This window comes from Anopheles bellator, chromosome 2, assembly GCF_943735745.2.
Source record: "Anopheles bellator chromosome 2, idAnoBellAS_SP24_06.2, whole genome shotgun sequence".
NCBI lineage: Eukaryota > Metazoa > Arthropoda > Insecta > Diptera > Culicidae > Anopheles > Anopheles bellator.
The window spans coordinates 83,302,066-83,329,465 of NC_071286.1; the positions used below are offsets into that span (position 1 = coordinate 83,302,066).

The window sequence follows — 27,400 nt, forward strand, 5'->3', positions numbered from 1 at the left end:
AGGCTCCACCGCCCCACTAGTCGACGGCTAACGAGCGATGCCGGCGGCCGACGGCGGCGGCATTACCGGGTGCGGTCAGATGGATGGATCGAGCGATTGGAACTGTCGCTGGTTGCTACTCTGTTGCTACTATCTCGGGTTTTCCATGACCACCTGCTTGAACGCTCCGGCCGGCATTCGCGAGCGCACCTCGTGGCTGCCAACCATCGTCGTACCGTCGCTACTGATGTACAGCGCCAGTCCGGTGGGATCTAAAACGGAAGCGAACAGGTCGTGGTATTAGGAAGCTCCGGCAAAGGCTCACCAGACACAGCTTACTTTCGGCATCTTCTAGATGGTCCAGTTTGGTGTTTTTCAGCAGCTCGTCGATGATCAACCCGGTGTTGACGCGGGTGCCCTCGACCCGGCCCGAGAGCGTCGGTGCCGCACCGCCGTCCCCGTCCAGTCCGGGGCCCTTTTTCCTGCGTTCCGCCGCCGACTTCATGCGGTCCAGTGAACCGGTTTCACTCATGGGGATTGAACTAGAACTGGGGTTTCTTAACATGTGGCGCCCCAGCGATGGTCGTGGAACACGTTCGCCAGGCAAACGGTGGCCGCGGAGGCGCGTTTCGGAACGAAGGGTAGTGGAACAGTGACAGAAAAAAAACACATCGTAACATAAAACAGGAAACAGAGAAAGGAAAGAAAAAAAACAGAAGCGAAACGTTCTTATTAGTGTGTGATGGGAATCGTAAGGAGCTAGTCATTTGTTTGGAGAGAGAAAGAGATAAAACACAAACATCAACGGTACTGAGGCAAGCCAAAACGGTAGCAAAATGCGCGGTGCGCGATCCTGCGGATGCAATCGCGAGCCATTGACGCGGTTCTGATCCTAGCGAACTCCTAGCGAGGGGCGTCGCAGAGTTCCTTTTGGGCGCACTCGTTCTTTTTTTACAGTAAACAGACACACTCCACTGTGGACCGTAATACCAAACACAGAAAAAGGAAAACTAAATGAAACCACGCACCAATCAGAGGGTAACAAGAACTCGAACTAAAGAGAGCACCCTAAATAATGCAAGCAACAAACATTCAGACAACAAAAACTGTACAAAATTACGCAAAATATGTGCAAACGATGTGAGAATGCATGCAAGAATAGCGCTCCAATCCGGGTGTTTCGATGGGTCACAGTTTGGTCAACAGGCAGCAACGGGCATGCTAAACACGGCCACAGCAAACATAACCAAAGCCAGGGTTGCAAGGAGTAATGTACACGAAGGGAGGGGCACAAGCAGAGCGATGGCAAAAAGGAAGTAGTAAAACACAAACATGTTAGCACTGGGACGTCGGAGCGCAAGCGAAGATGGCAGATTGAGAGATGATGAGGCGTTAGTGGCGGCGGTGACCGCGGTGGTGATGATGGTGGTGGTGGTGGTGGTGCCGTTGTTGAGCATCGACTCGCTGCAGCCGCCAGAGGACGATGGCGAAGGGACGGACGATGGCGTACCGATGGCGCTCCCGATAGCACCTCCTCCGGGCGGGCCACCACCACCGCCAGGAAGACCGCCGGTCCCCGGCCCTTGGCAGGCGGCCCCATCGTCCACGTGGTCGCTTGGCGGGCCGGGACCGATCGTTGTTCCTCCTCCTGGCGGAGCGCTACCGACGCCGGTGCTACCGGCGAGGCTGCCACCGGCCACCGCGCCGACCGACGTACCCGTCGACGATGGACTGATCGCACTCGAGCCGGACGACGACGTCGTTCCGCCGGCGCCGGCGCCGGATGTAGGTGGTGTAGCTAGCGTTAGTGAGGTTAGTTGGCGGGTGCTACCGTCCAGCAAGCGCCGGTGGAGGCCGCAAATGTTCCTGTATTTGGGGTGGGGTGGTCGGAAGAGTTAGTTGGTAGACACACTGGACAACCGCGAGAGTACCGCGGATTGGCGAACACAAAAACACGGGAACCAACAGGAACGGGGGTCTGTGAAAAATCGAATCCTTCATCGGGGTAAACGGGAATGGGAGGGAAAAAAGGATCGCGAAGGAGTGTAAAAAGATATAAACCAATCAAAACCAAATTTTGTGATTGTCAAAAAGAAAGGGTGTCGAAAGACTCGAAAGATGAAATACTAAAACTCACTGGCCCATACTAGTGCGAACTGCGAATTACATTGTGTCCACTACTTCTCTAGTGTGTTTGTTTGTGCGAAAATTTACAAACTTTTGGTGCCCTTATGCTTCCCAAAAAAAAAAGCCGACCCCCCAACAGGACAATCTGAAACACACGCCATTCATCGGTAATGTACAATCTGGTGGCTCCGCGGTGCATGATCACAGTTTAGTTCTTCTACTGGACACTACACAACGCGCGGAGGGAATGGTGAAAACAAATGGAAAGGGGCTTGGGAAAAATCGGGGGACAGTTGCTGACTCTCTGGCACGAAAGTGGTGCAACACAACACGGCTTACGACAACACAAGCGAACGGGGTCCAAACGGGGTGGTGTGTTAAAACGGTTTCCCTTTTTCGGCGCAACTTTCAAACGAACAACGAACGAACCGAAACAACAGAAACCCAACTCGTGTACAATGCAGGAGCTTTGCAGTGTGTTCTGTGAGTGCTAGCCGATTACTGGGGTCCTTACTTTGGCACCGTCGCACTGCTAGTAGTAGTAGTAGTAGTGGTAGTAGTAGTGGTGGTAGTGGTATTGGTAGAAGAATTGGAAGATTTGGAGGTAGAATGGCAAGCAGTGCCGGTGGTGGCGGTCGACACAGACTTCGGACAATCGTGTGCCGTTTGGTGGTTCGATTGCCGTTTAATGATCAACTTAAGCACCACCCGCACTACCGAGCGGAATCTAAACGTCGAATCGAGAGGGAGAAGAAAGAGATAGAGAGAAAAAAAGAACGAAAAACAATAGAGAGCAAATGATGGAAATTAGAAGATGAAGATGAAACCAAAACACGGGCCCCACAGTTGGGCAGGCTGGCTGGCTGGCTGGCTGCTGCTTCACACCGGCTCCGATCACACCGTTCGATCGTCCGTGAGCTGATCAATCTTAAAGGAAGGTAGGCACACAGCAAACAGCAACACAGAGCGCGCCCTCGACCAAACCCTTCACACGTTAAACACAACAGTTAAATTAAGGTAACCAAAAAAAAAAAACAGGGGACAAACACCGTTAAAGGGACACACAAGCTAACCGTTAGAAAGTGTTTAAAATAAATGTTATGGAATGCGATGGACGGGAAAGGTTATGACAGTTATAGACACCAATGCACACATACGTCGTTCATTTGTTATGCTTTGTTAGCCATTGGCTTTCTGTACAACACTTTTCACAAGTTGGTCCCTAGCCCGTGTTCCTGAGTGATCTGAAGAGACATGTTACATGAAAACCCCCTTTCTGGGGCCTCGGTACAAGTGTCTCGGTGAGGATGAAGTATGTGTAGAACTATCACTACACACAGCTAACACTCGCCATGGAGTCGATGGAGACGCATGGTGACCCACAAGGCACTGGGCGTCTCCATGGCGCGTATTTCGATGGCTAACGAACAAATGAAGATGCTCTACTCGGTCTCGTCTACTGTATGCAAGTAGTATTTTACAAACCAAACAAAACGGAGCCGGTGTGTTACGTTACACCGTTGTTAAGAGGCTCAACCAGCGGCCGTACCGTGTCCCCTTGACCGTTTTTCTGTACAACGATTACTTCGGACGCCACAAACACAAACAGACGAACGCCACACAGTACCCGCCACAACGCCGCTTCCGGGCGGATGGTGACGGACACGCCTTTTCGCGGGCGTGGGGCGGTAGAAAATCGTCATTACCTATGATAGACACGGTTTCCCGGAACCGCCGCCGGGTTCACAGCAACCACCGAGGACGAGCCGGCCACGACACCTCCCTTCGTCGGGGCGGGCTTCTTGGGGCCCCCGCTGCCCCCGCTAGGCACGTTCTTGGGTTCGGGGCCGGCACCGGCCGAACCGTTGGCCTGTTTCACCAGGCTCAGGGGAAAACTGTTGTACGACGAGCGGTGTTTGAGCGATTCCAGGTTGGCGGAGGACGACTTCCCGATCGGATAGTTGCGGGTGATGTTGTAGAAGTTGCTGTCCGACTGCCGGAAGTAGCTGCCGATCGGGAGCTGCTGGACCGAGGCCGACGAGCAGCTGGCGTTGGCCAACGAGAGACTCCCACCGGGGACGTCGCCACCGATCGGGGCACTCTTCCGGAAGTTACGCTCGAACGGTGTGCCGCGACCCGAGCCACGCACCACCACCTTGCTGCTGCTGGCTTGCACCGTCACCAGTGGTTGCTCATTCTCATCCGGACTGCTGGTGACGCTCGTGGTGGTCGAGTTGGAAGCGAACCGTTTCCGGCCAATGTTGGGCGTCAGGAAGGGCACGTGATCGACTGGTTCCAGCCCCACGGTCGGGATGGTGCCGAGCGAGTTTATCTTCGTCAGATTGCTACCCTGCAGGGGGCCGGCCGTCACCGCCGAGCTGGACGAATCGTCATCGATACCGATGTAGCGCGTGTAACCGATTCCGGACCGCTTCCGGTAGACGCCGCTGTGGAACGAGTTGCGCATCTGGAACGGCAGGAAGCGACAGGGAAGTTCGGCCGCCGGGCCCACGATCGATACTCCACCACCGAGTGAGGCCGTCGGGGACCGGGGCACACCAGTGCCACTCGAAGCGGCGTTCCTTTCGTCCTCCACCTCGACCTGCCGCCGCCGGCGCACCAGCACATCGTCCGATTCGTCATCGATCGTCAGGTCGGTCAGCGACTTCATCTTCGCGAAGCTGAACCGTCGCGTCTCGAAGTCCTTCTTCAGCTTCAGCAGGTCGACCGGCGTGTCGCCGAAGTCGCGCTCGTACGCCGACAGATTGCCGAGCGATTTCATGCGGCTCAGGTTCAGTGCGAGCGCCGGACTGCCACCGGACAGCACGCTCAGGTCATCCGTGGCCCCGTACCCAGCGGCATCCCGTTGGACGTCGTCGCCATCATCGTCGTCCGGATACATTCTACCCTTCGGGATGGCCAGATTGTTCATGCTCTTGATTTTGACCAGCTTCGCGAGCGGTATCTCCGCCGTCGGCGTGCCAAACTCCTCGAGGCCGGACTCGGTCCGATCCTCGCTGCCCCCGTCCGACAGCACCGTCATGTCCGGCGTCGAGTACAGCTCGCCGTCCGAGTCCGAGGTGGGCGTTTGCGGGAGGCGCAGCTTCATCAGCAGCTTGTTGGCGGTCACCGTCCGCGTGGGGGTCATCCGCAGAGCGCCGACGCCACCGCTGCTGCCGCCACTGGCAAAAAGTTTCTTATTAGCGTTCACGTAGCCACGACTGCCGCTACCGTTCACTAGGGACTGCGACGGTGACGGTGACGACGCCGATGAGGACACCGAAACGATCGGTTTGCTCTTCACCGCGGACCCCAGGCGGAACCTTTTGTATCCGTCGTGGCGTCGCACAGGTCGCCGGGAGTGCGATTTGGGATTCGCATCCGCGCATCACATGTTTGTGTCACGATCCGATCGCATCGAGTCGGATCGTATCGAATCCAAAGGCAACCGCGGACACACAGCGGACAAAGGGGGTTTTGGGACGCAACACACATTGTTGGTGTGTATGTGTGTGTATGTGGGTGGTGTTGGATTCCGTATCATCGCATTGATGGGTCAGAATGAGTACCAAACCAAAAACAAAACCATAGGTAACCAACAAAACAATGCGTTAGGGAATTAATGGGGAAAGGAAGAAAAAAAGAAAAAAGAGAGAGAAAAAACGAAAAAGGCGAAATCAAAAAACATATTTCTCAAAACGGCGATAGTTTTGGTTTGGTTTGTGGGAAAAAAGAAAATATCGGTCGGAAAAGCGGCGATCACGCGGTGAAAGGTGATACGACCACACGACATGGGGGCTTCCCGAGGGGAACTAAAACGGGCACTAATGATAGCAACTACTCTAGAGATGGGCCAAGACCGATCGGCAGCCGGTGTCGGGGTCGTAATCTGTTACTACTGGTGGGCGAAGAAAGCGATCGTACGGGCTGTTTAGTAAGCGGGAGCGAAAGAGAAAAAGAGCGAGATGGAGCAGCGAGATTTGGGCTGATCGTATGGGCAGCACGTTGGAGGACTGCGCTGATTTCATGGCTCTTGAAACTACCAACTCAAGGTAGTGTTTTGTGGTTGTAAACCACCATCAATCGGTTCCATTTAAATAGTCCAATGTTTCGTGTGACTCAATATTTATGGCCAATAGGCAAAAGATTTCGGGTGACATCGATTTACACGAATTGATCGACCAACAAAATAGGGACCAAGTCGTGATAAGCTAGCATATCTTGTATAAAGCAGTTCCCGGAATGACCGCCGTGTGGCGCTCCTAGTATTCAGCTGTCAACTGTCACTCGCATTTCCATCAAAATTTGACGTCGTTTCATCACGAATACCACCCAAAAACCACTGAACCTTGTTTGATCCCCTGTGACTTCTGCTAAGAGCAAAAACGTTTCAGCAGACGAGAGCAGATAATGGAAAAATCGAAAATGGCACTAATATCTCCACTGAGGAAGATTGAGATTGAAAACGTTTTGAGGACTGGATCAAGCGATGGAATAAGTGCGTAGCAGTCCATGGGGATTACTATGAAAGAGATAATATAGATTTTTAACCATAAACAATTTTATAAATGAATTCCGGGAACTTTTTGTACAAGGTAGTATTTTGTGCCCGATCAACCATAAGCGGTCAGGCAAGACCATTGAATCGCGAAATTGAGTTCAACAATGTATTGCTTATATTTGCATGTCTGAACAGATGAACTCGGAAGGCATATTATTATAGTAGCAAGTGTTAGGAAAATAAAGAAGTTAGTTACACAGAGAACACGCCCCAGAAACCTGTACCAGCGCGTGCGGTTAGATAGATTATTGGTTAGCTGAATCTACATGATGATGTTAATAAATGCACCCAGAAGGTTAGAACACGTTTAAGAGACCGATTGAACATTAGTAGTGCATTTTGCTAGCGGCTCTGGCTTGGAACGTAGGACAAGATAGAGTATATTATCTGAGAGACTCAATCGATGGATGTTATCCATTCTCCGGAACTGCCTTCAGATACATTCTAAGGCAACACAAGGAAGTACAGCTAACAGTTAAACCGGGAGGGAAAACATCGAAAGTTAAAATAGAAAACACACAATATCCACATTCTGAGAAGTTCGACTTAAAGCACAACTAGAAGATGTGACACGAAATACAAGTGACTGAGCTTTTGCTAGCTCGTCAGAAAAACGATGTTGAAAGTGAATAAAAGGAAAGAAAGGATAAACTAATGCACTGTTAAAGTATACTCTCAACGTGAGAAAATCAAAATGTCATACGCCCCGCTAGCAAACCTCACTGATAATAACAGTAACAAGGGAGGGACGGACAGCAACGGGAGTCCTTCAATGTTGCAGAGCAGAAACGAATTTTGAACACACATATAGAAAGAGGAGGGAAAATCGAGTGTAGAGAAACTAAAGATGCAGAAGAGAACCAGACAAGTTGAGAGAGAAGAAGTTCGCCTATGGAAACAGTGAACGAAGTGCTACCGAGAACGAATCTAACGATGGTTTGTCATACGCCGAGCAACGAAAACCCGATACTACACACGGTGGGGAAGGCCATCAACAAAACGGGCGGGGACAGTTCTGAACTGCACTACTTACCTCTGATGACCCGAGTCTCCCTCGGAGCTTTGCCGCGAGTGCTGACTGTGGGAGAAACTGCTGTAACCGGAACCTTTGGACATCTGTTTGTGGGTGAGAAGAGGATGAAAAGCGTTGGGTGAAAAGCGCACCACAGGGAAACCAGGGGCAGTCCACGTACTTGACTAGTATTGCTCGAGTTACGGGAATGACCCATTTCGATTGCTCCACCGCTACTGGCGACCGCAGCCGTTCCGGAGCCCACCACCACCTGCTGCCCTGCACACCCTGGAGCGCCACCGATCCCCACTTGCGGCGGTACACTGGACGCCGCGGGAAGCGTGGCCACGATGGGCAGGTTCGACTGGTAGTCCAGCAGCGACGATGGCGGTTCGGAAGATTCAGAGATACCGGAATCGGTAATAATGAACGACAGTGGGTCCATCTCCGTCGAAATTTGGTGTTCTGGAACGACAGAAGCCCGGTTACTAACGTTTGTACGCATCCTTCCAGAAGAAGCTGCCATCGGCTGGGCAGTGAACGCGCACCTATCGTCGTCGGTAGAATTTGCGCAGGTTTTTTCTTCGGCAACGAGTCGAACGTGGACACCGCGGACACCACCACGGTTGCCTCATCTTTGGTGGAAACGCGCGTTACGACGGGCGTAACGACGGGGCCAGCGCCAGCCGGGCCGCCGGGCATCGTCGGGTCGGCCGGTTGCAGCCCGAGCGTTAGATTGTCCTGTGGAAGGGCCGTCTTCGACTTTGGACTTGGAGAAGGACTGTGGAAATGCGATGGAAAACGGCATGGTTAGCTTGTTGGTTCACCCTGAACGCCGACGGAGGCCAGTTACTTACACTTTGAACAAAATATCACCCTGGATCATGTGCATACGCAGCGACACGTTCAGCATCGAGTTGTCTTGCCGGTGCCGGGTATCGTAGCCCTCGAGCAAGCACTTCCTAGACGTTAGACCCGAACCGGCAAACTCGGCCAGGTTAAGATCTGTGAATCCTAGTTTCTACTCAGTCCGAGCCCGTCGAAGTTACCGAAAAGAAAAAAATGGGAGAACAAACATTGCCGTTAACATTCGTGCCATCGGTCCACGTCCGAGGACACACCAGGCGCACGCACTGCTCACCTGGTAACTCCTGCCACCCTTGATCTCCTTGCGCACCGATATCCGCACGGTGCACGGGTCCAGCACGCCGGTCGACGCGTTCGAGGTCATCTTGCAGGGAAACTCGAACTTCTGGCCCCACTTGACGGTATGGTTTTTTACTTCCTCTCTGTAAAGTAAGCGCACAAGAACGTTAAAAAGTCATTAAAACAATTGAAACGCAGCTGCAAGTGGAAAAAACGGACCTAGCAGCGACCGATTTGACACTTTGTTCTGCCTTCGGCCACCCGATGGAATGTGTGACCATAAAAAAGTAACATTGTATTGTATGTTTTGCATGCACCGCCCGGGGAGTAAAATGTCCTTCGTGCACGTTCCGTCGTGATAAAGGCGGCTTTCGTGCAGTGCACCTCCCCCGGAAAAAGGGTGACCTTTCGTGACTTCCCTGAGACCCGCCGTAGAAATGGTAGAGTCGCCGTCAGCAATGACAAAGAAAAAACGGTGGCTGACAAAATTGACTGATAACCCATCCGACCCACTCCGTCGTGTACAGGCAGGCACAGTGTTTCTAGTTCACGGTCAGTGAATGCCATTTTCTTACCGCCCTTTATTCTGACGGACCCGGGTGGGCCGAAGGTCGAACCAGATGGGATCTGCATTTCCCTATGGCCTCCCGTGATTTACAACCCAACAATGGCGGCTGAGCGGTGCATTAAGGAATTACTGAAAGCAATATGCACATACGCGATTCCGGGCACTGATAGGCCACCACCGCGGTCAATCGTGGGCCCTCCCGATAGTCTGAATTCAATTTCCATCCAACGGACAATAATACTCCGCTGCCACCGACTGTCGAATGTCGCCGGCGGAAATGGATTAAACTCGACCCAACCCAAACCCAGTCGGGAGGCGACGTCGGGGGACAGAGACTCATGCCGTCGTCGCCGAGTCGACAAAATGCAATTAGTTTGCATCGCTCAACATCACGTTGCGGGCCACAAGCCCGACGGGGGCATCCGTAGAAGTGTGTCTGATTGTAGAGAATCATTCGATCCGGCCGCTTCCGATTGTTCCGGAGCCGGGAACATGATTGAAGTCGATGTTTAGTGCAACGTTGTAGCCTGCATTACTGCTTCGCCTGGTGGCGAAGGAAATGAGATTAATTTTTCGATTCCGTTTTTTTTCCACCAATCCCCGAAGCCGGAATGTCGGAAGCCGGAAATAAACAATTTCCCCCACGGGCGTGGTGGTTGTCTGAAAGTGAAATTTGCACACCGACTCATCCTCTCGGGTGTCCGATGGATGGTCAGTCCATCGAATTTGTTGTACCGGAAAAACTGTACTCATAACGGGAAGCGAGCGAAACATCGGCATGCGCGTCATGCGCAACATACGCAGGCGCCTGGACGGTGGGGAGATCGAATTACACGCATCGCCTCGCACGTGGCCGTGGGGGCGTTGTTTGGGCCCCAGTTTAGCGACTCATGAATGCGCAGCGATCTGCGCGCCCGTTTCACTCCGCACTCATCGTCCTCGAACATTTTAGCTTTAAGCGCCTTATCGTAATACGATTTCAAGGTGGCATTTATTAATACGGCCCCCGAAGGCGCCCGTTAGCGATTTTAATATAAACCGTCGAAAGGGGGTACACTTCCAATCCAATGAAAATGAGGCCACCATCCAATTTGTTTTGCGCCACCGATTTGTGGAACGGACTCTATTTGTTTTGTTTTTGCGTCGTGCCAGCACCGGCCGTACCAGATATGATTTGTTTTTCCCCCACAGTCCACGGGCGGGCGTCAGGAGCAAATCTAATATTCGTTCCTCCGGCTGCATGCGTAAACAGTCTCTGGGCGACACGGAACGGGAGCCGCGGACGGGAAAACCCATAAATCACCACGACACCGACCGTTCGACCGTCCGACCAGCGCACGAAGAAAATGCCAGCCAAACAACATAATTGGCCGCAAGAAGTGATATGAAAATCGAATAAATTACAGTCACCGACGCGCACCGCGGCAAGAGAGCAGTAACGACGACGACAACGAGGACAGCGGCCACCAGCAGCCCCCTGAACAGCGCTTACATCGTCGATCCGCGGTCATCGACTTTCCCGCACCGTACCATAGCATAATTCGTAAAAAAAAAGCCGGACCTATGCCAGTAGGACTGGCTGAATCATTTCGGATTGACATTTCCAGGAGAGGTGTTTGACATTTGTTCGACACCAAATCGGTTTCCGATGGTGGCACCACCCTAATTCGATCAAAACCGAAGAGTGCCCGAGCCCGACGGCCAACCGCCCCCAAACCGGTCATCAATCATGCTGCGGCAGGGTCGCAGGACCAAGGGGACACACAGTTGGTGGAGAACACGCAACGCTTCTCCGAAAAGGACGATCGAACGCTGAATGCGTGCGTGACGTCGTAGCGACAGACATAAAGATGGTGGAAATCGTGCCTTAAATTATTTATCAATGGCAATGGCAGTGATCAATAAACATCGGCACCCTTTACTGGTGAATGATGAATCAAAATAAGAGCGATTAAAAGGGGCAACATAGAAAGTGTTTTATTTAAAATGTCACAAAATTAAGGCGAAATTAAATTGCGAAACTAGAGCAAAAAGGGCGCACAGGATAAAACTTGCTTTAATTAATTGCTAAAGAATGTCAACAAGAAAGAGGTCATAATCGAGAAACTTCTACCAACTTCTAGACCACTCCTCTGCCATCCATGAACCGAGGAACCTTATCAGTGGGGCGAAGCATGACTCAATTTGAGTACGCCCAGAGTAGGAAGCCACGTTCTAAGCCTATCGTTTGTCGTTGCTTATTGAAGGTTTTCTGCTGCCGCTGCTGCTGCTGGGCGGCCCTAATTAATGGGCAAAGTTAGGAGCCATTGCCCGCGCAGTTCACACGCTTAGTGTCGCGCAGTTTTCCGGTATCATTCATCATCCCAAAAGGGGGGCCGCACCACACTAATGAGCTCAGCGTAAAAATCGAAGTTAGCCACCACCGATCAATTGCTGTTAATATGAAATGGAAAAAAACCCATTCCATCATCGCCCAAGGCTTTGCTTTGGATCGTAAAAATGTTGTCAAACCTTTACTCAAAAGCGGGAAGAATTTTAGCATGAAACAAAATAAACAAACAGTTCGGTGACAGCTCCGGACGGTTCAACTGTCAACCTTTAACCGTATCGATCAAGTATTCTTTGGTAAGAAGTTGCCAAAGAAATGATGTAAACAATCTTAGCAACATCCCTAAAACTTTGAACAAACGAAAAAATGGCATCGAAGCATCGAACGTGCCGCATTCCGTGTGTGCATGAACGTTGTCTCATCGAGTTAAGAAAAGAGTCTTACGCCACCACCAGGGCAAACGAGTTCCGATCGAAGAACGCAACAGGACCAACAAACCCGCCCGTCCCGTGACTCAACGAGGCACCGAGGCTGGGTCATGTCATCGGTGGTGCTACTGCAACAACAGCCAGATTCGATTACATCCTACACTCTCTGCCACAGCTCTTTGCCACGGTCGCATCAGACACGGGTTTCCTACAAATTCCTCCTCGGCCGCGGAATGATATAAAAATAGTGAACAATGAATAATGGCCACGAGAACCTACGCAATGGCTACGCCGGAGCGCTGTACCCGCTGCTAGTCCCCGACTAAGTCGATCGTGAGACGCCGACTAATCAGCACACAACGTGACTTCCTCGTCCACCTAGCGATAGGGGCAATGTACGGGGCAACCCCAGCTACAACCGCATCACTGCCGCCCCGGCGGTTGGAATCAGCTGTTGGAGGGTGAAGGACACCGCAACCTCCATCGGCCAACTTCTTCGCAAACGGCAATCGCACAGTTTGACCTCTAACTTTACAAGTCGAATCTGGGGGCCGCCATCGCCAACGGACCCATCAATCCTCCCAGTGATACCATCATCAGCATCATCCGGAACGTCACCCGGAGGTGGTCTCCCGCGTCGGCTGCGCACTGCATATTTGCATATTTGTTTAACGCTTTTCGAGCGACCCACACCAAAAGAGGGTGCAGTCGACACGGCGGTCGGCGCGTTCTTGGCCGGACAACATTGAACTTGGCGTGGGTTGGCACCGGGTTTTTGCTGGACACCGGCAATCTGCATGCACACACGAGAGGAGCACCCAGTGGAGGTCATATAGCCGTAGAGGCCATAGGTGCATTTACGGCATCCGAAGCACTGGGTGAGTGGAAAGGTGCCCGATCCGACCCGATCACATGGCACAGACCATCGCCATGCTACAACGGCTCGTTAGTGATGCAAAACGGTGAAGGTTGGACGCGGTCGCGCACTGGCAGCTGGGCCGGAACTGACGGCCTTGGCGAAGCGGATTTGGGAGGCAGCGAACTGCGAGAGCCTCGGTCGCGCTCTAAGCCGTTATGCTTCGCTCCGGCCTCTGGAGTATCATGTGCGTGACCCACGAACTCGACTCCAAGAGGAATTTGTTGATAGAAAAACCGAGTAAATATGGCCGGTGCGAAACGGCAGAAACGTTTAAGTGAATCGTCCCCGAAAGATGCAAATCGCCAAATACGCCTCGATTTAGAGCGTTCATTCCGCACGGTCTTGAGATCCGTCTCACGGCTCCAATAGCCAGTAGGGGGGGTTATTTCAATTAGCGAACGCACGAAGAAGGTTAGAGAAGTCAAGACGTTCAAGGGTCGGGTGCGTTGTTAATCACGGTCGATTCCTTGACACCTGCACAATGCAGTTTCACACTACCGATCGCCGATTTATCATGGGGGCTCGGATCGCCTGGCCTTTATGGGGTGTGCGGGCGCACGTGCAAACGGTGATGAAATTGATTCTCCGGAAGAAGCGAATTGCTGCCGGTGGCCCAATCGGGTCGGGTTTTACTACCGTCGGACACCGCCACCGCCGCCGCCGATAGCTTTCGTTTTATCACGACGACGATCACGTCGCCTCGAAAGCTGCTGCTGTCAATGATGATGATGATGATGACAGGCGTTTCGAGCGCCACACACATACGCCCGGCTGGCCGTATGTGTGCAGAAAGCGTTTCGTGAGTGAGCAAAGTGAAAAAATCGGAATATTATAGGCGGTAAATGGTTTTGGCGGCCCCCGGGGTGGCGGCCACCAAAGAGAGGTTGTTGGGCGGGCTGGGGAAGTTTATGTGTGACACTTAAAACGCGAAACTCGAAAATGGTCATCATTTTCATAACCCATAACCCGATCCGATCTGGGCCGTGTTTCACAATGATGGTGTCACTTTTACTGGAGTTGGAACACAGCGAGAACGATTGGCCTGTTCCGGTTTGAAGCGAGTCAACGAGCGATACTAACTTCTAGCCATTGATTCCTGTGACTGTTTTACGGTTTCGATTTCACAGATTTTGGGCAACCATTTGGGCAAGAAAAATCCTTTTTAGAGCGTTGACAGTAAGAACTCCTTCTTATCGGTTTTGCAATAACTTTAAAAACTGTTCAAAACAGGACCAAACATTTGAGCAAATTTTTCGCCAGCGTTCGCCATGACAGATCGTGAAAGCGTGAAGTGATCGTGAGTGCCGTAACAACGTCACACGAAAAATAAAGTTACGAAACGTCCATCCCTGTTAAAAGTGTATAACCATTAAATTTTATAAACATTCAGAAGAAATTGAAATTCGAGTCCAACGGTCCAATAACGGCCAGCGAGGGAGCATTCTGGCCACGGCGCAATAACATGCGGATGATTTATGGTAACGGCCACCATTCTTCGTTCTCGTTTTCTTTCCGCGATTCGACACCCCGTCCGAGACCGAGCTTGAAGCGTTATACCAAAAAGGCAAAAATACGAACGAAGATCCGCAACGCGGCGTCCATAAAGTGGTCCTCCTGCGCTGCGCGTGTGAACGCCACGCATTTGGGACCACCGTCATCAGCATCTGGGGCTGGTGGTGTTGCTCCATCATCGCCAGTCCGCGGCTCCATCGGCGGCACACATTTGTTCTGGTGGCTTAGTTGGTCCTCTTCATATTAGTTCAAATCTTCGCTCTGGCTCTCATTATGTCACTCTTTCTCGCTCTTTCTAGTATGATGCAATCGCCGCGGCGGCATACTTTTTTCTTCAACTCAAAACACATCCAGGAAGACATTTCAATCCGCCACCGATGGATGCAAAGGATTGGGCCGGCCGCACCTCATTCTCGCCGCAACAATCGACCAGCATTGATTTAGTAGATCGCGCAGGAGGCGGGATCGACGATGCGGAAAAACGTCTTACACGGAGCGCTGGACGGACGGTGGTGACGTTAAATCACACTTAGCAAGCGGCGGTGATGTAACTTCATTACGGAGAATGTAACCTAGCAACGCGCACCAACTGCGGCTGCTCTATGAAAGGCGCGTAATTGACGTGATCTTGCGCGTGCACCCAGGTCGGTCGGTCATCATCGTTGTCGATGGTCAATAATACATTAGAGACCGTAATGTTGTACCGCGCTGATGCTGGGCTGTCCCGCTCACCGGTCGTGCAATAGACTAATGTTTTCCTCGGGGAATGTGTCTACGCGCCCGCTCCATTGTTTTCTTCCTCGACCTGGTGGCTTCTTCCCAGCCAGCTCCTACAGCGGTTGCAGAGGATGCCTGTTCCCAGAAACGACCACTCTTCTTTCTCTGACCATTCTTCAAACATCCATTATGACGCTTTGTTTAGCACTTCGTGCGCGGCGAGGCGTGGTTCCCGGCAACAACACGTGGTTTCACTTTCGACGCAGGAATGCCTGAGTGCCCCCCTCTGGACGACTCGACTCGGGCGCTCCGAAACGTGAAGGATAAATATTTAAATAACCCATTTCGGTGTGGACGTCATAAAACATCGACGGGTGCGCTTCGGAAGACATTCCCGGCGCCGGACCAGATTGTGTCCGTACGGCCCTGTAAAAACCCTTCCCTCACTTTAAAGCCGGAAAATAGGTTTTACTGTTGACCCACATTCGTCCGGTGTGGAAGAACAACAACACACTGACCGGAGCCGAGCAGCAGACGAGGGCTAGGCAAGGGAACTTAGTATCTTCTACTGCGTCCCCATCGGGAAGTGACGTACGAGCTCTGAAGATGCTGCTCTAGAAGTCAGTAAGGGGGGCGGTTTATAACCAAATAAACCATCATCATTTTGTGGCACAAAATTTACATAATTGCGGAAATGGATCGAAAAAGAGTACGGCACCGTACACCGTTCGTAATTGGAAATGCGCATACTTTGCCCGAATCGATCGAGGGGGCTCATTAAAAAAGGGACCACCGGTAGGAAACACGATCTCATCTTTATTTTGTAACCACTTTTCTTGGTGCCTTTCTCGCATCCTTCATAGGAAAGTAATGAGAACCCCGGCAAAACCCCTTTCAGACGGCAAACTCATCCTGACGACTTTCGCCGGTGAAGTGCGGGTTCTCCCCGGGTTTGATCCACTTTTGAGCCACTCGGCAGAGTTTTCCTTTTCAACCGCTACCAGCACCCGGAGCTACCGCAACCGCTACCAGCACCCCAAACATTTTTCCACTTTAATAGACACCATCCGTACCATCATCATCATCATCAGCGTAATAGGGGCCGCTCTCCACCAACGTCTCCACCACGTGCTCCATAAAAGTGCATCGTTGCACCCACCACCCCGGGAGATCGATGCAACTCTTGATTTCTCCCGCGTCTCGGTGCGTCTAAAACCCCGGCGCACGCCACGGCACGCTACAATTAGCAATCCGTGTGGCTGCAGCAGCGGTGCCGAGCGAAACGTGCTCGCAATTCTACTTATCAGCTCACCATCACCATCAAACGCGCACATGCAGGTTGCACCGCGGAAACCACCACGTCATTCGCTGGCATTTTTGTTGTTTGATCAGTTGTCTTGGCCGCGCACTTTTATGGGGCGGTTGGAGCGCGATAGCACGTCCGTCTACACTCACCGGAGAAAATGTCCTCAAACGGGGATCCCCGAGAAAACCCGGTTCCATCAAAGGTTTGCCGTGCTAGGAAGTGGACCAACGCTTTCGCCCGATGGCGCCGCCGCTGATACCCCCATTTATTTATCACATTTTGAAACCCCCCCCCTCGCGGTACGACGACTTACTGTTTCAGAGCCACAAATCATCCCCGCGGACACTGCGCTGTCAACAGCGCAGGTACTGGTTCCATCGCCGTGAGAAAGCAGCTAGCATGGGCCGTAGCAAATCCGCCACATCCGGGACCGGACCGTGGAGATCCGGGTGTTCCGGGCGAAACCTCGTATCGAATCTATATTCTGAATTCTCCGAGCTCACCACACTCGGAACACACGAGTGGTGTGTTTGTTCGCCCGGGCACGTGGCTCGTCTAGCGGTGGCACGGGGGGTGCAGTGTGCTCATCTCGGTAATTGCGTCATCATCTCACCGGGGCCACTTCTGGTGACCCTACCAGGAAACTTGAGGGGGAGCTTGATTAGTTTACTTGATGGAAACCAGTTCAGGCTTCTTCTATCAATAGTAGAATTAAAGTCCTAGAATGGCCCAAATAAACTCAAATAACGGTAACAGATAGTTTTGAATCAATGCGCTCAATGGTCGGGAAAAACGTGCATGATTTTCTGCCGTGTCCCGAAACCTAGAGCTCGAACCGGACACGGTTCGATTGGAGCGCACAAAAAAAAAGCGTGAAGTCAATGGGGTTGTGCTTTCTGGAAATGGAAGTACTGAGACGGGGCTGTTCACACATTAATTAGCTTTCTTACGATTGCACGCCAGCACGCAACCGGGTGCCGTCGATCGATGCCGCATAGCACTGGAGATGCGTGAGTAAAACTGGAAAGCAAGGCGCATTGATTCTTCTGACGGCAGCCATGGATTGTTCCGAGTTCCGTAAGTAGACAAGCGAGACGAGTTGTTGAGTGGGTTGTTTAATGGAATGAACGTGACTAGGCCACTAGGGCTGCTGTCGAAAAGAGTGAACTGTTAAAGGCAACCACTTTTTCACTATCCCTTTTCACAGGATTGATTTGAGACAGTTTGTTTTTAATTGCTTGGGGTAAATTGTTTAAAAACGAACATAGTTTTACAAAATCAAATTGAAACTTTCACAACACAGCTTACAATGTTTCTGATATTAAACGGTATTAAGATTAAATAATCCTTAAAAAGTATGCAACGAGAAAGGACAACCAAGAATAGTCGATTAAATTCAGTGTTACATAATGTGCCTCAGTTACGCCATCGGGACGTCGCATAAACGAAATCGAAAAAGCGCTTTTCGTTTAAACCCAGGACCCTGGGACCCTTTTTTTCTCTACGGTCCCCCAGCAACGGGGTCTGGTGTCAACTACGTGTGCTCGGAGCGACGCGACCAAGGTTGGCCTGGAGTGCGCCCCGTTGCAAAGTTACGTCAGCAAACGCAAAACAATGACGTATTTTGGGGACCACCACCGGCGGCAGCAGTCCACGTTCGTCCTTCGGCCCCGTTGTAAATGGGATGCCCACAGCGACACACGCAAACATTTGCTCTGCTGCACCATTTTAAGCGATTTCGAAGCGATGGGGCCTCCTTCTTAATGGGTCTCCGCTGATGTTCCGAAAATCGGCCAAAAATCCAACCCAAAGCGGCACACGGGCGGCAACAAACAGAGGCTCTCGGTTCGGCGGCGGCTTATGTTGGCCAGTACAAAGAAGAAACTAGATCACCGTTTTAAAAAGACTTCCCACCCCACACCGAGCGCCGTGAGCCAAAAATATCCAAAAATCGAACGCGCAAACAAAATTGACAAACTGATGGTGGAGGTTTTCGAGTGACATTTGCGTTTCGCGCTCTCCAAATGTGTGCCTGCTGCATATTTGCCGGCGGGCTGCATTTGGCCTTTTTTGCTGGTCCGGGTCTGTTTCGGAGTTTAGCAACAACTGCAATCTACTACCGATTCACCTTGAAACGGATTTTCGTTTGCTGTCCAAAAAAAAGCAAACAACACGGGGCCTCCTAGGGTGCTTCCGGGAATCACCGGCGATTCCCTATTGCTTGTCGAATCGATCTCGCAAAAAGAAAAACGGGCCCCAACGGTCTCAAACGGTAAAGCAAGGCCGACAACAAATGGAAAACATGGGCAAACACGAGAACACGAGGGTGTCGGTGGGCGCATCGGGCGACATCGGGCTGTAAAATGTCACGTGTCGCCATCTTCATTATTTCGCCATTTCGATCGGCGGAGGAGCGTGTTCTAGGCCCACATGGCCCGGATTGGTGGTTAGGGGGAGGGTCGGAAAAATATGTCGGAACGGATAGCAAAAGCCCGCTCAGGCCACCAAGCACCAACCATTTTAATAAGAAGGCGTAAGGCTATAGATAGGGACCGCCCTCTGGCTGTGGGCTCGCGGGACTAATGGCGACAAATGCACATTTATCGTCGCGTAATTGTTTCGCCAGTCAACCGAATGGGGGTTTTATCTTGTTGCCGTGTCCAAGGTGTTTGCCGTGGGCCAGGACACAAGCGGTAGGGCTGCTGTTAACGGACGTGAGCGAAAACAAACAAAACGTCATCTTTTTCCGCGACAACACGCGACATGTGCGCGCGGCGCTGCTGGTGAAGCCGTTTTTGTTGTGAGTCGCTTCTTTGCAACTTCTAAATTAACGGGAAAGTGTACCTTTTCACGTTCGTTGCGCGGCCGCAGCACTGGACATGCTGCTGTGCCTGCCGCCTTCCAGAATGGCACGAACGGCGAATTTCTTACGTAAAAAGTCGCAGGATTCTCGAACCACTTTTTTTCAAAGTCACTTTTGCGATAATTTATACACATTTTCGTCGATTATTTCAATATGTTACTGTTGATGCTTGATTATTTCGAACATTGTTTTAATGGTGCCGATCGATTGGTTTCGTTTACAACTCTGAACGCACACATTGTTTACTTGGATTGTATATTTTAGTGTCAAACCAGAGCACAAGGATCTGGCAGTATAATCGAAGGAGGCGTTGAGAGAACCTCTATTTCAATGCAACATCCATAATGACGTCTTTAAGGAGACTTTTTAGCCAATTTTGATACAACAAACTTTAAAGCCTAAACCTAAAACCATACTTTAAAACCTTGGGCAGCAGTGAATTTAAACAACACTTTGAAGCGGCTGATGGCCAAAAACAAACATAAAACGAAGCCGATCAGCACCTTAAACCGCAACATCTGGTGCAAAGCTAAATCACGTTCAAGAGAGAGAGCGAGTGATCATCCGCAGTGTGAAATTCGCAAAACATTATGTTGCAAAGGCAGCATACTACACATCCTGCGCCCCGGTGGCAGTATCGGATTACCCTTTCACGGTTGCCAACCTGTCGAATGTGGAAACCGATCGACAACGTCGTGTGGTGAAGGCCACCACCAAGCATCATGGCGTGGAACGGAGCGGAGGTATCTTGTGTTGAGAGCACCAGACCCAACCACAGCAGGCGAGCGCCATTAGCGAGAAATCCGCTAATTAAGATTCGTCCCGGCACCGACGGGTGGATGGTGAATGACCGATCGTGAATGTGATGACTCGGTCCTGTCACAGCTTTTGCGGGTGTGGTTCGGAGTTTGAACTATCCAGAACCAACAACGCCTGAAACAACGTTTCCGAAGCGCGCCCAACTATTCGACCATCGCCCTGTCACAGCCCTGTCAACGGTCATGTTTTGTCCGCTCGAGTTCGTTCGCTCGAATCCTGCCGACGGAGGGGAGCAAAACAAATTTTCCAAACAGTCCAAGACCAACTTTCCGAAGAACTCAGAGAACTAGCGCACGCACGCACGACGGAAGGCCAGGAATAGTCTGGCACTTGTCGGCGTCCAGGTCGGTGCTCGGCCACCGTCAGGCTGGCCGCGGCAGAAAGAAGAACGCATAGGAATGTCATTAAAAATAGACCATGGCGACGACGGGAGGCATTGGCGTCGTGGTGCTGCTTTTCCTCCGGCGGGAGTTCCGGCGGGTCCCGAAAATAACGTGTGTTTTCCACGCCGCTACCCGCCATCGTTGTTGTTGTTGTTTTAGACTACAGAATTTTCAGTGTCAAATTAGTGGCGTGCCGCGGAAATCAAGCGGATTGATTTCGGTCTTTCCTGTACCGGGTCGCCCCCGGTGCGAAGCATGTGTGTTTCGAAGTCGGTGCCCTCCAAGTTTTCAAACCAACCCGGGCCCGGCAGGTTTCCACGGAACTGTCAAACACGCCATCATTCCCCGACCGATCAGCACAGAAGTCGAATGTGCGATGGCCCAGTGCTAACGACGTTCTCTACGCTCGAATTCTCGAATCCAATTTTATGAGGTCACCCATTAGACGCGGACCCCAATTCGGGATAAAAGGCGTCATAGTTTGGCCAACAGGACGGACACACACGCGCGTGTCAGTTTGGAATTTCGACCGCAGCCGCGTAGTGAATGGCGGAAGCTTGCGTAGAGACAGAGAGAGAGAGCATGTCGCAAATGTTGTAATCCGTTTTGTCGGTCTCCATCGTCGCCGGCCCACAACAGCGGGCCATGTTGTTGCTGTGGGGACCGCCGACTCGTACGTCGGTAAAAATAGTTCAAGGACTGCGCGATCGAAGGTATGAAATATTCAACGAGCATTAAATTAATAATCGATCACATTTGTCGACTTTAAATAACGAGCGCATTAGCCGAGGCCGACCGAACACAACAAACAAATGGCCATTTGATCCGTCCGTAATCCTAGTTTCAAGGCACTGACGGTTCGTAACTCTGCGGTTGCCAAGTTACGAACAGTGTATCGATCTAGTGTTCTTGGATGTAGAAAATTCCCTGCAAGGACCAAGAACTAAATCTGAAGCAAGCCAAAAACGCAAAAGATTCCAAAATTAACCCGAAAATCAAAAAGAAACATTGAACTATTGGTTGATTTGTATAAATAGAAGTAAACAATATATACAATTATTTGTTCCATTCTCTATTAGGACGGGCACAACTACGCAGACGGATGATCTACGGACAGGCCACCCCAGTTGAAAGTTCCAGTAAAGTATTTAATGAAGTATTGTCTTCCAATGCTTTACAGTAAAACTTTGGCCAAATTGCAACTTGCAATTTCCCATTAGCATCCGACGCTCACAGAGAGAAATGAATTCATTCAATCCCGACGTCTTGGTCACGGTCGTCCGCACGAACTCGCCGGCTCGCCTGCTGCCGTACGCGCCGCCGCCCCAAAGTAGGTCATTTGGTCAATTCATGGGGCGACGGGACCGTCCGTTCCCATATGCAACCCACGTCGGGGGGGGTCAGCAGTAAAACAGCCGCCTAGAATGTGATATGTTCTTCCCTTTTTCGTCCGTTGACACAATTCCTGAATTCTTCGCCACGCGTATCACCACCATTCTACTGCCCCTCCGCCAGAGAAGGGTTCGTCTCCTCCTCCGGGGCCGCCCGAATTTGAAGGTCTCTCGGGGCTCGGGAGGAGTGCGGCAAACGATGTCTGATGATAGAACTTCCGGTGGGGCTTAATTCAGAGCGTCGGCCACATATGCCCCGCCGGGGGTAATCCACTGAAAAGCAATAAAAATAAAGGAACGTATCGTGCCATTCACAACGCCACGGTCGGCCCCGGGTCGGAAATGCATTTATGCAAATGAGGGTCGGTCGACCGGCCGGGAGGAGGACGACGAGGCACGTCGTGGTTCATTGACACGTGCGTTCGCTCCCCCTTCGCTCGCTCCACGTGGGACACACGGGGTAATTATAAGGATACACGGCACGAAGGCGAACGCAACGCTAACGATCACTCCGAACGGATCGCGCAACGCCTTAATCACGCACCAGAGAAGCCGACACCAAGTAGGAAAGCCCTGCTTAGAACACCCTCAGAGCGCTGGACACCACACCACATCGCAGGGCTTGAATATTTCATTCAGCTGCAATCAGCATAGAGAGTCGGCCGCCCGCTACCGATTACTGTCATAACATGTTCCGTGTTGGCCGCAACATTGGGGGCGGCGAACGGTGGGCGTGTAATGATTTCTCACCAAACCGAACATCACCCCGCTCTTTCTGGCCACTCGAAGCGGGTTTTGGATCCATTCGACAGTCCTTCCATCCATTATGGGCTTTTCCACGAAAACTACGAGTACTGACCCTAACGGGCCTCAATTTTGACCACCCGAACAAAGAAAAGTGCCCCGCGAGCTGACCCCCAACACCGAGTCAGTCAAGGACCACGCCGTGCATTGGAACGTTTCCACGCGGCTAACCACTCGCTTCCGTTGTGACGTGACCCAAATTGCTAGTTCTCGTGCCGAGCACCATAAGGCCGCCTTCTTGGCCGCTGTCATTCCAGAGTCCGCGACCCGCACACAACCTCTCCCACCAGTTCACGCTGTGATTACACATACACGGAGACTGTTGCTGCTCTGCAGTGTCCTGGCCAACCGATCACGGCTCTAATCACCGGCAATCCGCTTGAGCGTCAACACGCCACCGCCCAGTGGTCGGTCTTTCTGGTTCCTATAATTACCTTTGGGTGAGGTTGATGTCGATGAATGTACCCCGCACCTAACGAGGGTCGACGACGACGTGTCGATGACCGCCATTATGCTGTGTAGTAGTAAGTAGCCCGGTGTCACGTGACTTCTAGGAGGTCACACTTTCTGCTAAACATTCCGGACCAAGAGTTCGTACAGCTTCATCAGCCCCCTATGGTCTGATGAACTCCTACAACTGATCGCTAGAGGAGCCGCACCAGAATGGGGCATCGCCACAATAATGTCCGATCGGTGAAGTGAAACAACAGCGAGTGAAAGAGAGAGAGAGGGCGAGAGCACAACAACGACGTGATGATGCTGCTTCTTGTTTTGTTGGTATGAAACTCCAACAGTGCCCAAAAAAAAACAGATATTGGCAAATGGTACCGTAACCAATACTGAGAAACACGCACGTCAGACTCTGGTGGTGGTCACGTGTTGGAAAGTAGTAGTAAAGCCTCACCAGCCGCCGGGACACTGTCCACAAACGGGTTTAAGTTTTTACATGACGCAAGGTTGACCGTTTCAAGGTTGTCCCGACCAAGTTGCAGCAGGCAGTCCAGTAGTAATGGGCGCCGCTGTTTTTTGGAATCCATTTTTCGGTGTCTGCCTGCGGTTTGTGGTGGTGTCGTGACGTGCAACACGGAACGTGTGCTGTTCCGCCGTGATTGCTTCGACCCAGCAGGAACCGCAACCGTTGCTACTCTGTGATCGATGAACCGGTCCAAACCGAAGCTTTCTTGCGGAGCCACCGAGTGGGGCATGTCCGGTCCCAAGTGGTGACCTTTCGGGGACCGGATGGAGGCGCCCGTGGTAGAAGGTGAAAGAGAGAGAAGGTCGTCGGTCGAAGGACCACTACCGTGCGGTGGTCGCTTTTGAAGTGTTGTAGAGCATCGAATATTCCACGTCCGCGTGGAACGTGCTGTCCTTTGGCGGTTTGTTTAGGGAATTTTCTGGCACGGATTCGGGCTCGGAACACAGGGGAACACTCCTCGTTTCGTCCCAAGGGTCCCAAATATCGGCACTGTAACTATCTTGTGTTATGTTGGCGCTAAAATCAAACGTTCGGGTGGCGGGCCCCAATGTTGTTTGGAATGACCATAAACATTGATGCCACAATATTGGCACGTAAAGCACAATGTGTGCTACCTTTTGGTGCAGTCAGCAATCTGCAGAGCATAAGGGATTTGATATGATTCCTTCGTGCCCGATGGTGGAAAGATTTATGAAAAGGGTTGTTGCGTGGTTGGCAAAAGGACAACAAACTAACACAAAACTGTGCTGATTGTTAATCCCCAGCCATGCTTCAATGTCAACCAAAAGGGTGTAAATTAATCGTAGGCTTTCGACACACTTTCGACACGCGGTTCACGACATGTAGGGGGAACCAGAAATGCGAAACCTTGGAAGCCCCTGGACAACATTTTTTTGTGGAGGCAGATTTTTGAATACATTTACATAACGACCACAGAACGGCGGCACGCGAATTTGGGTAGCTCGTATTGACCTTTCCTGTCGTGATTCCGTGTCGTGTTGCTTCCCCGGAAGGTTCGCCGAATTGGGCGACCTACATTTTTACGGAAGTTCCGACTTGTTGATTGCGACACAGAGGCCGGAAACACATTAAGTATGTTGAGAAACATAAAATGTTCCAACGGAGACCGTAGAGGCCATATAGTTTGGGGTGTGTGTTGAGTGTCTCGAGAACTTACCTACTGCTGTGCTCCTGAAAGGAACCACCGTCCAGCAGGCGAATCTTTGCAAACAGCACCGCATTCAGGAACGGAACCTCGACCAGCTCCTCCAGGTGGAGCTCCACCGAGAACTTGTACTTTTTCTTCTTCATCATAAATGCCATTCCTGGGGCGCCGGGCCCGATCAGTGTCATTCACCAGGGGGTGCGCGGTCAACAGACTGCCGCACAGCCGTCACCACGATTCCACTTAGACAGGCTGTATCTAGCACCAGAACGCCGATCACTTCACGCCGATGATTTCGCGGAACCTCACCGGGTTTGGGGCACTTTTTTGTTCCCACTAGGACCCACCACTACGGTGTTTCACTCACTTGCGCAGACTGAATCTTATCATATCCACCAAACAGACTCCGATATTCACTCGATGATGCTGGCTAAACTCTGGGCTGTTGGTTTGGCGTGTTCGGATGGTCGTCTACCGTCGGCGTGTGTTAGGCACAGGGTCTATCTCAGCTCACAGCACAGCACCCGGCTCATCGGATTAAGCTTAAACCTGCAATGATAAAACAACAGAACGCAGAGAGCCATTAGAATTGAGTGGTCAAAGTGGATACGCCTATCTATGTCCGTCCATTCCGTTCGATAAACTAGACCCACACCCGGTTAAGCAACGCAGAAGTGGAACCAAGCAGATGCAATCCCCCAAATCGGAGCAGCAATCTTATCGTGCGAAGTGACGAAAGCGTTAGCAAACCCGTTACGTACCGGAATCCCTCGCTGTCTGACGGACGGCACCAAACTGAACCCTGAACCGAGTAGTGGATGTACTTCCCAACTGAGCCACAAAAAATTCTTGCGAAAAGGGGGGAAAAATATCATCAAAAAGCGGGGTTTCCGCTTCCGATAACACCGACTTCTTTCGCGGTCGTGGTCGGACACGGCCACAGGGCCAATTCCACCTGAACCTGGAAATCTATTCCAACTGATTAGGGGCTCGCGATAAGAATCCAGCGAGCTCATCCTTCATTTTCGGTTCATGCGTTTTTTTTCTCGGAATCCGCAAAACCCCACTACCGAAAGGTAACCAATACCTGCGGCCCGGTGAAAATGATAAGAAAGATTAATTGGTCGCACTAATACCGCCTGTGTTTGTTTAGGGATGTTGCCATACGGGCTTCCGCAACCCATCAACGGCGTAGATTGCACCGACCACGATCGTGTTGCTGTTGTGCATTGACATTTGTGTTTTTCAAACATTTCTCGCCGAGCAAGCCGAACAAGCCAGCTACCGTGTACATCAACCACCGGGCGTCTATCAACATGCAGCAATTGATTGCATCGGCAATAATCGCAACAAACGAAAAACAAACAAACAGCGGCGCCCGCGGTCACATGGGATCCGTCGTCGGGACACTAGAATGTTGTTGATAGGGATATGGAAAGTGTCGCAAAACAATATAAATATTTAGCGCAACATGGCAGACACGACCGGGGGCTGATTATAGACAAACATTGCACACAGAAAGCCGGAGTGCTTCTGATTCATCGGAGGCCATCGTTAACAGCGGCCGTTCAACAATTGGCGCGTCTAGCATCGTGTTTATCAACGTTGTTATCGGCCTGTCGTAAATTACCCACGCCATTCCGATGCCTGGTGGGAGCGCAAAATGCGCTCCGTACGTACCTGAAACGTACGCCACCGATACGATAAAATCTTCGCCAGTTTTGGTCCAGTTGTTTGACGGGAAACGTCGCCTTTGTCGTGGCGATGGTAGCGAACATATCGCGAGGTGACTCACGCGCAGGATTTGGCAATGCTTGCTTTGCCTTCTGATTTTGCAGACGATGTGATTAGATAAACTAATAGTCGGGGAACGGTTTCCTCACGCCCGACCATATTTTAACCTCAAGGAATACCTTTGGTTTCGAATGGAACGGGTGGTTTAATAAATGACCGTTTTGCTGTTTTATTGGAAGGATTCTGCGATGTACTTCTGATTGACACTCCATTGAACTGTCAAACGGAGCCAATCAGAGTGGTGGTGTTTGTTGCAACCAAATGATTTTTTTCAGTGCAATCGAAGGTGGCATAGCAGACCCATATTGAAACAACTCACTCGGTGCACTGTAAATAACATAGCTGTTCACTAATTAAAGAGTAAAAATAGATGTGTGATACAAACATTATGGCTGCTTATCGTCGGACGCGAAGAAAGAGCCAGTAGCTTCCAGAATGTTCCGGAAAAAAACGATCTGCCACGTCAACCGACCGACATCCAATCTTTCGCACTCATTTAGCACATCTGCTTGCGCTGTGAGAATTGTTTCGATGCTGGCCGCCCATCATCAGGGCTCACGACTCTCGGCAGCGGCATTCGCGGCATGGCGATAAATTGAAA

The 27,400-nt window shown here is 51.3% G+C and overlaps 1 protein-coding gene across 1 annotated transcript; it reads right to left on the bottom strand.

Moving 5' to 3' along the window:
• Window positions 1-25,193, bottom strand: LOC131210061 (uncharacterized). Its single transcript, XM_058203254.1, is given in 10 exon segments — window positions 1-251; window positions 319-536; window positions 1,312-1,845; window positions 3,813-5,402; window positions 7,638-7,783; window positions 7,861-8,144; window positions 8,228-8,460; window positions 8,537-8,700; window positions 8,821-8,968; window positions 25,018-25,193. Coding segments are annotated over 10 exon segments (3,615 nt in total). The 3' UTR covers window positions 1-129.
• Between the last annotated feature and the right edge of the window lie 2,207 nt (window positions 25,194-27,400).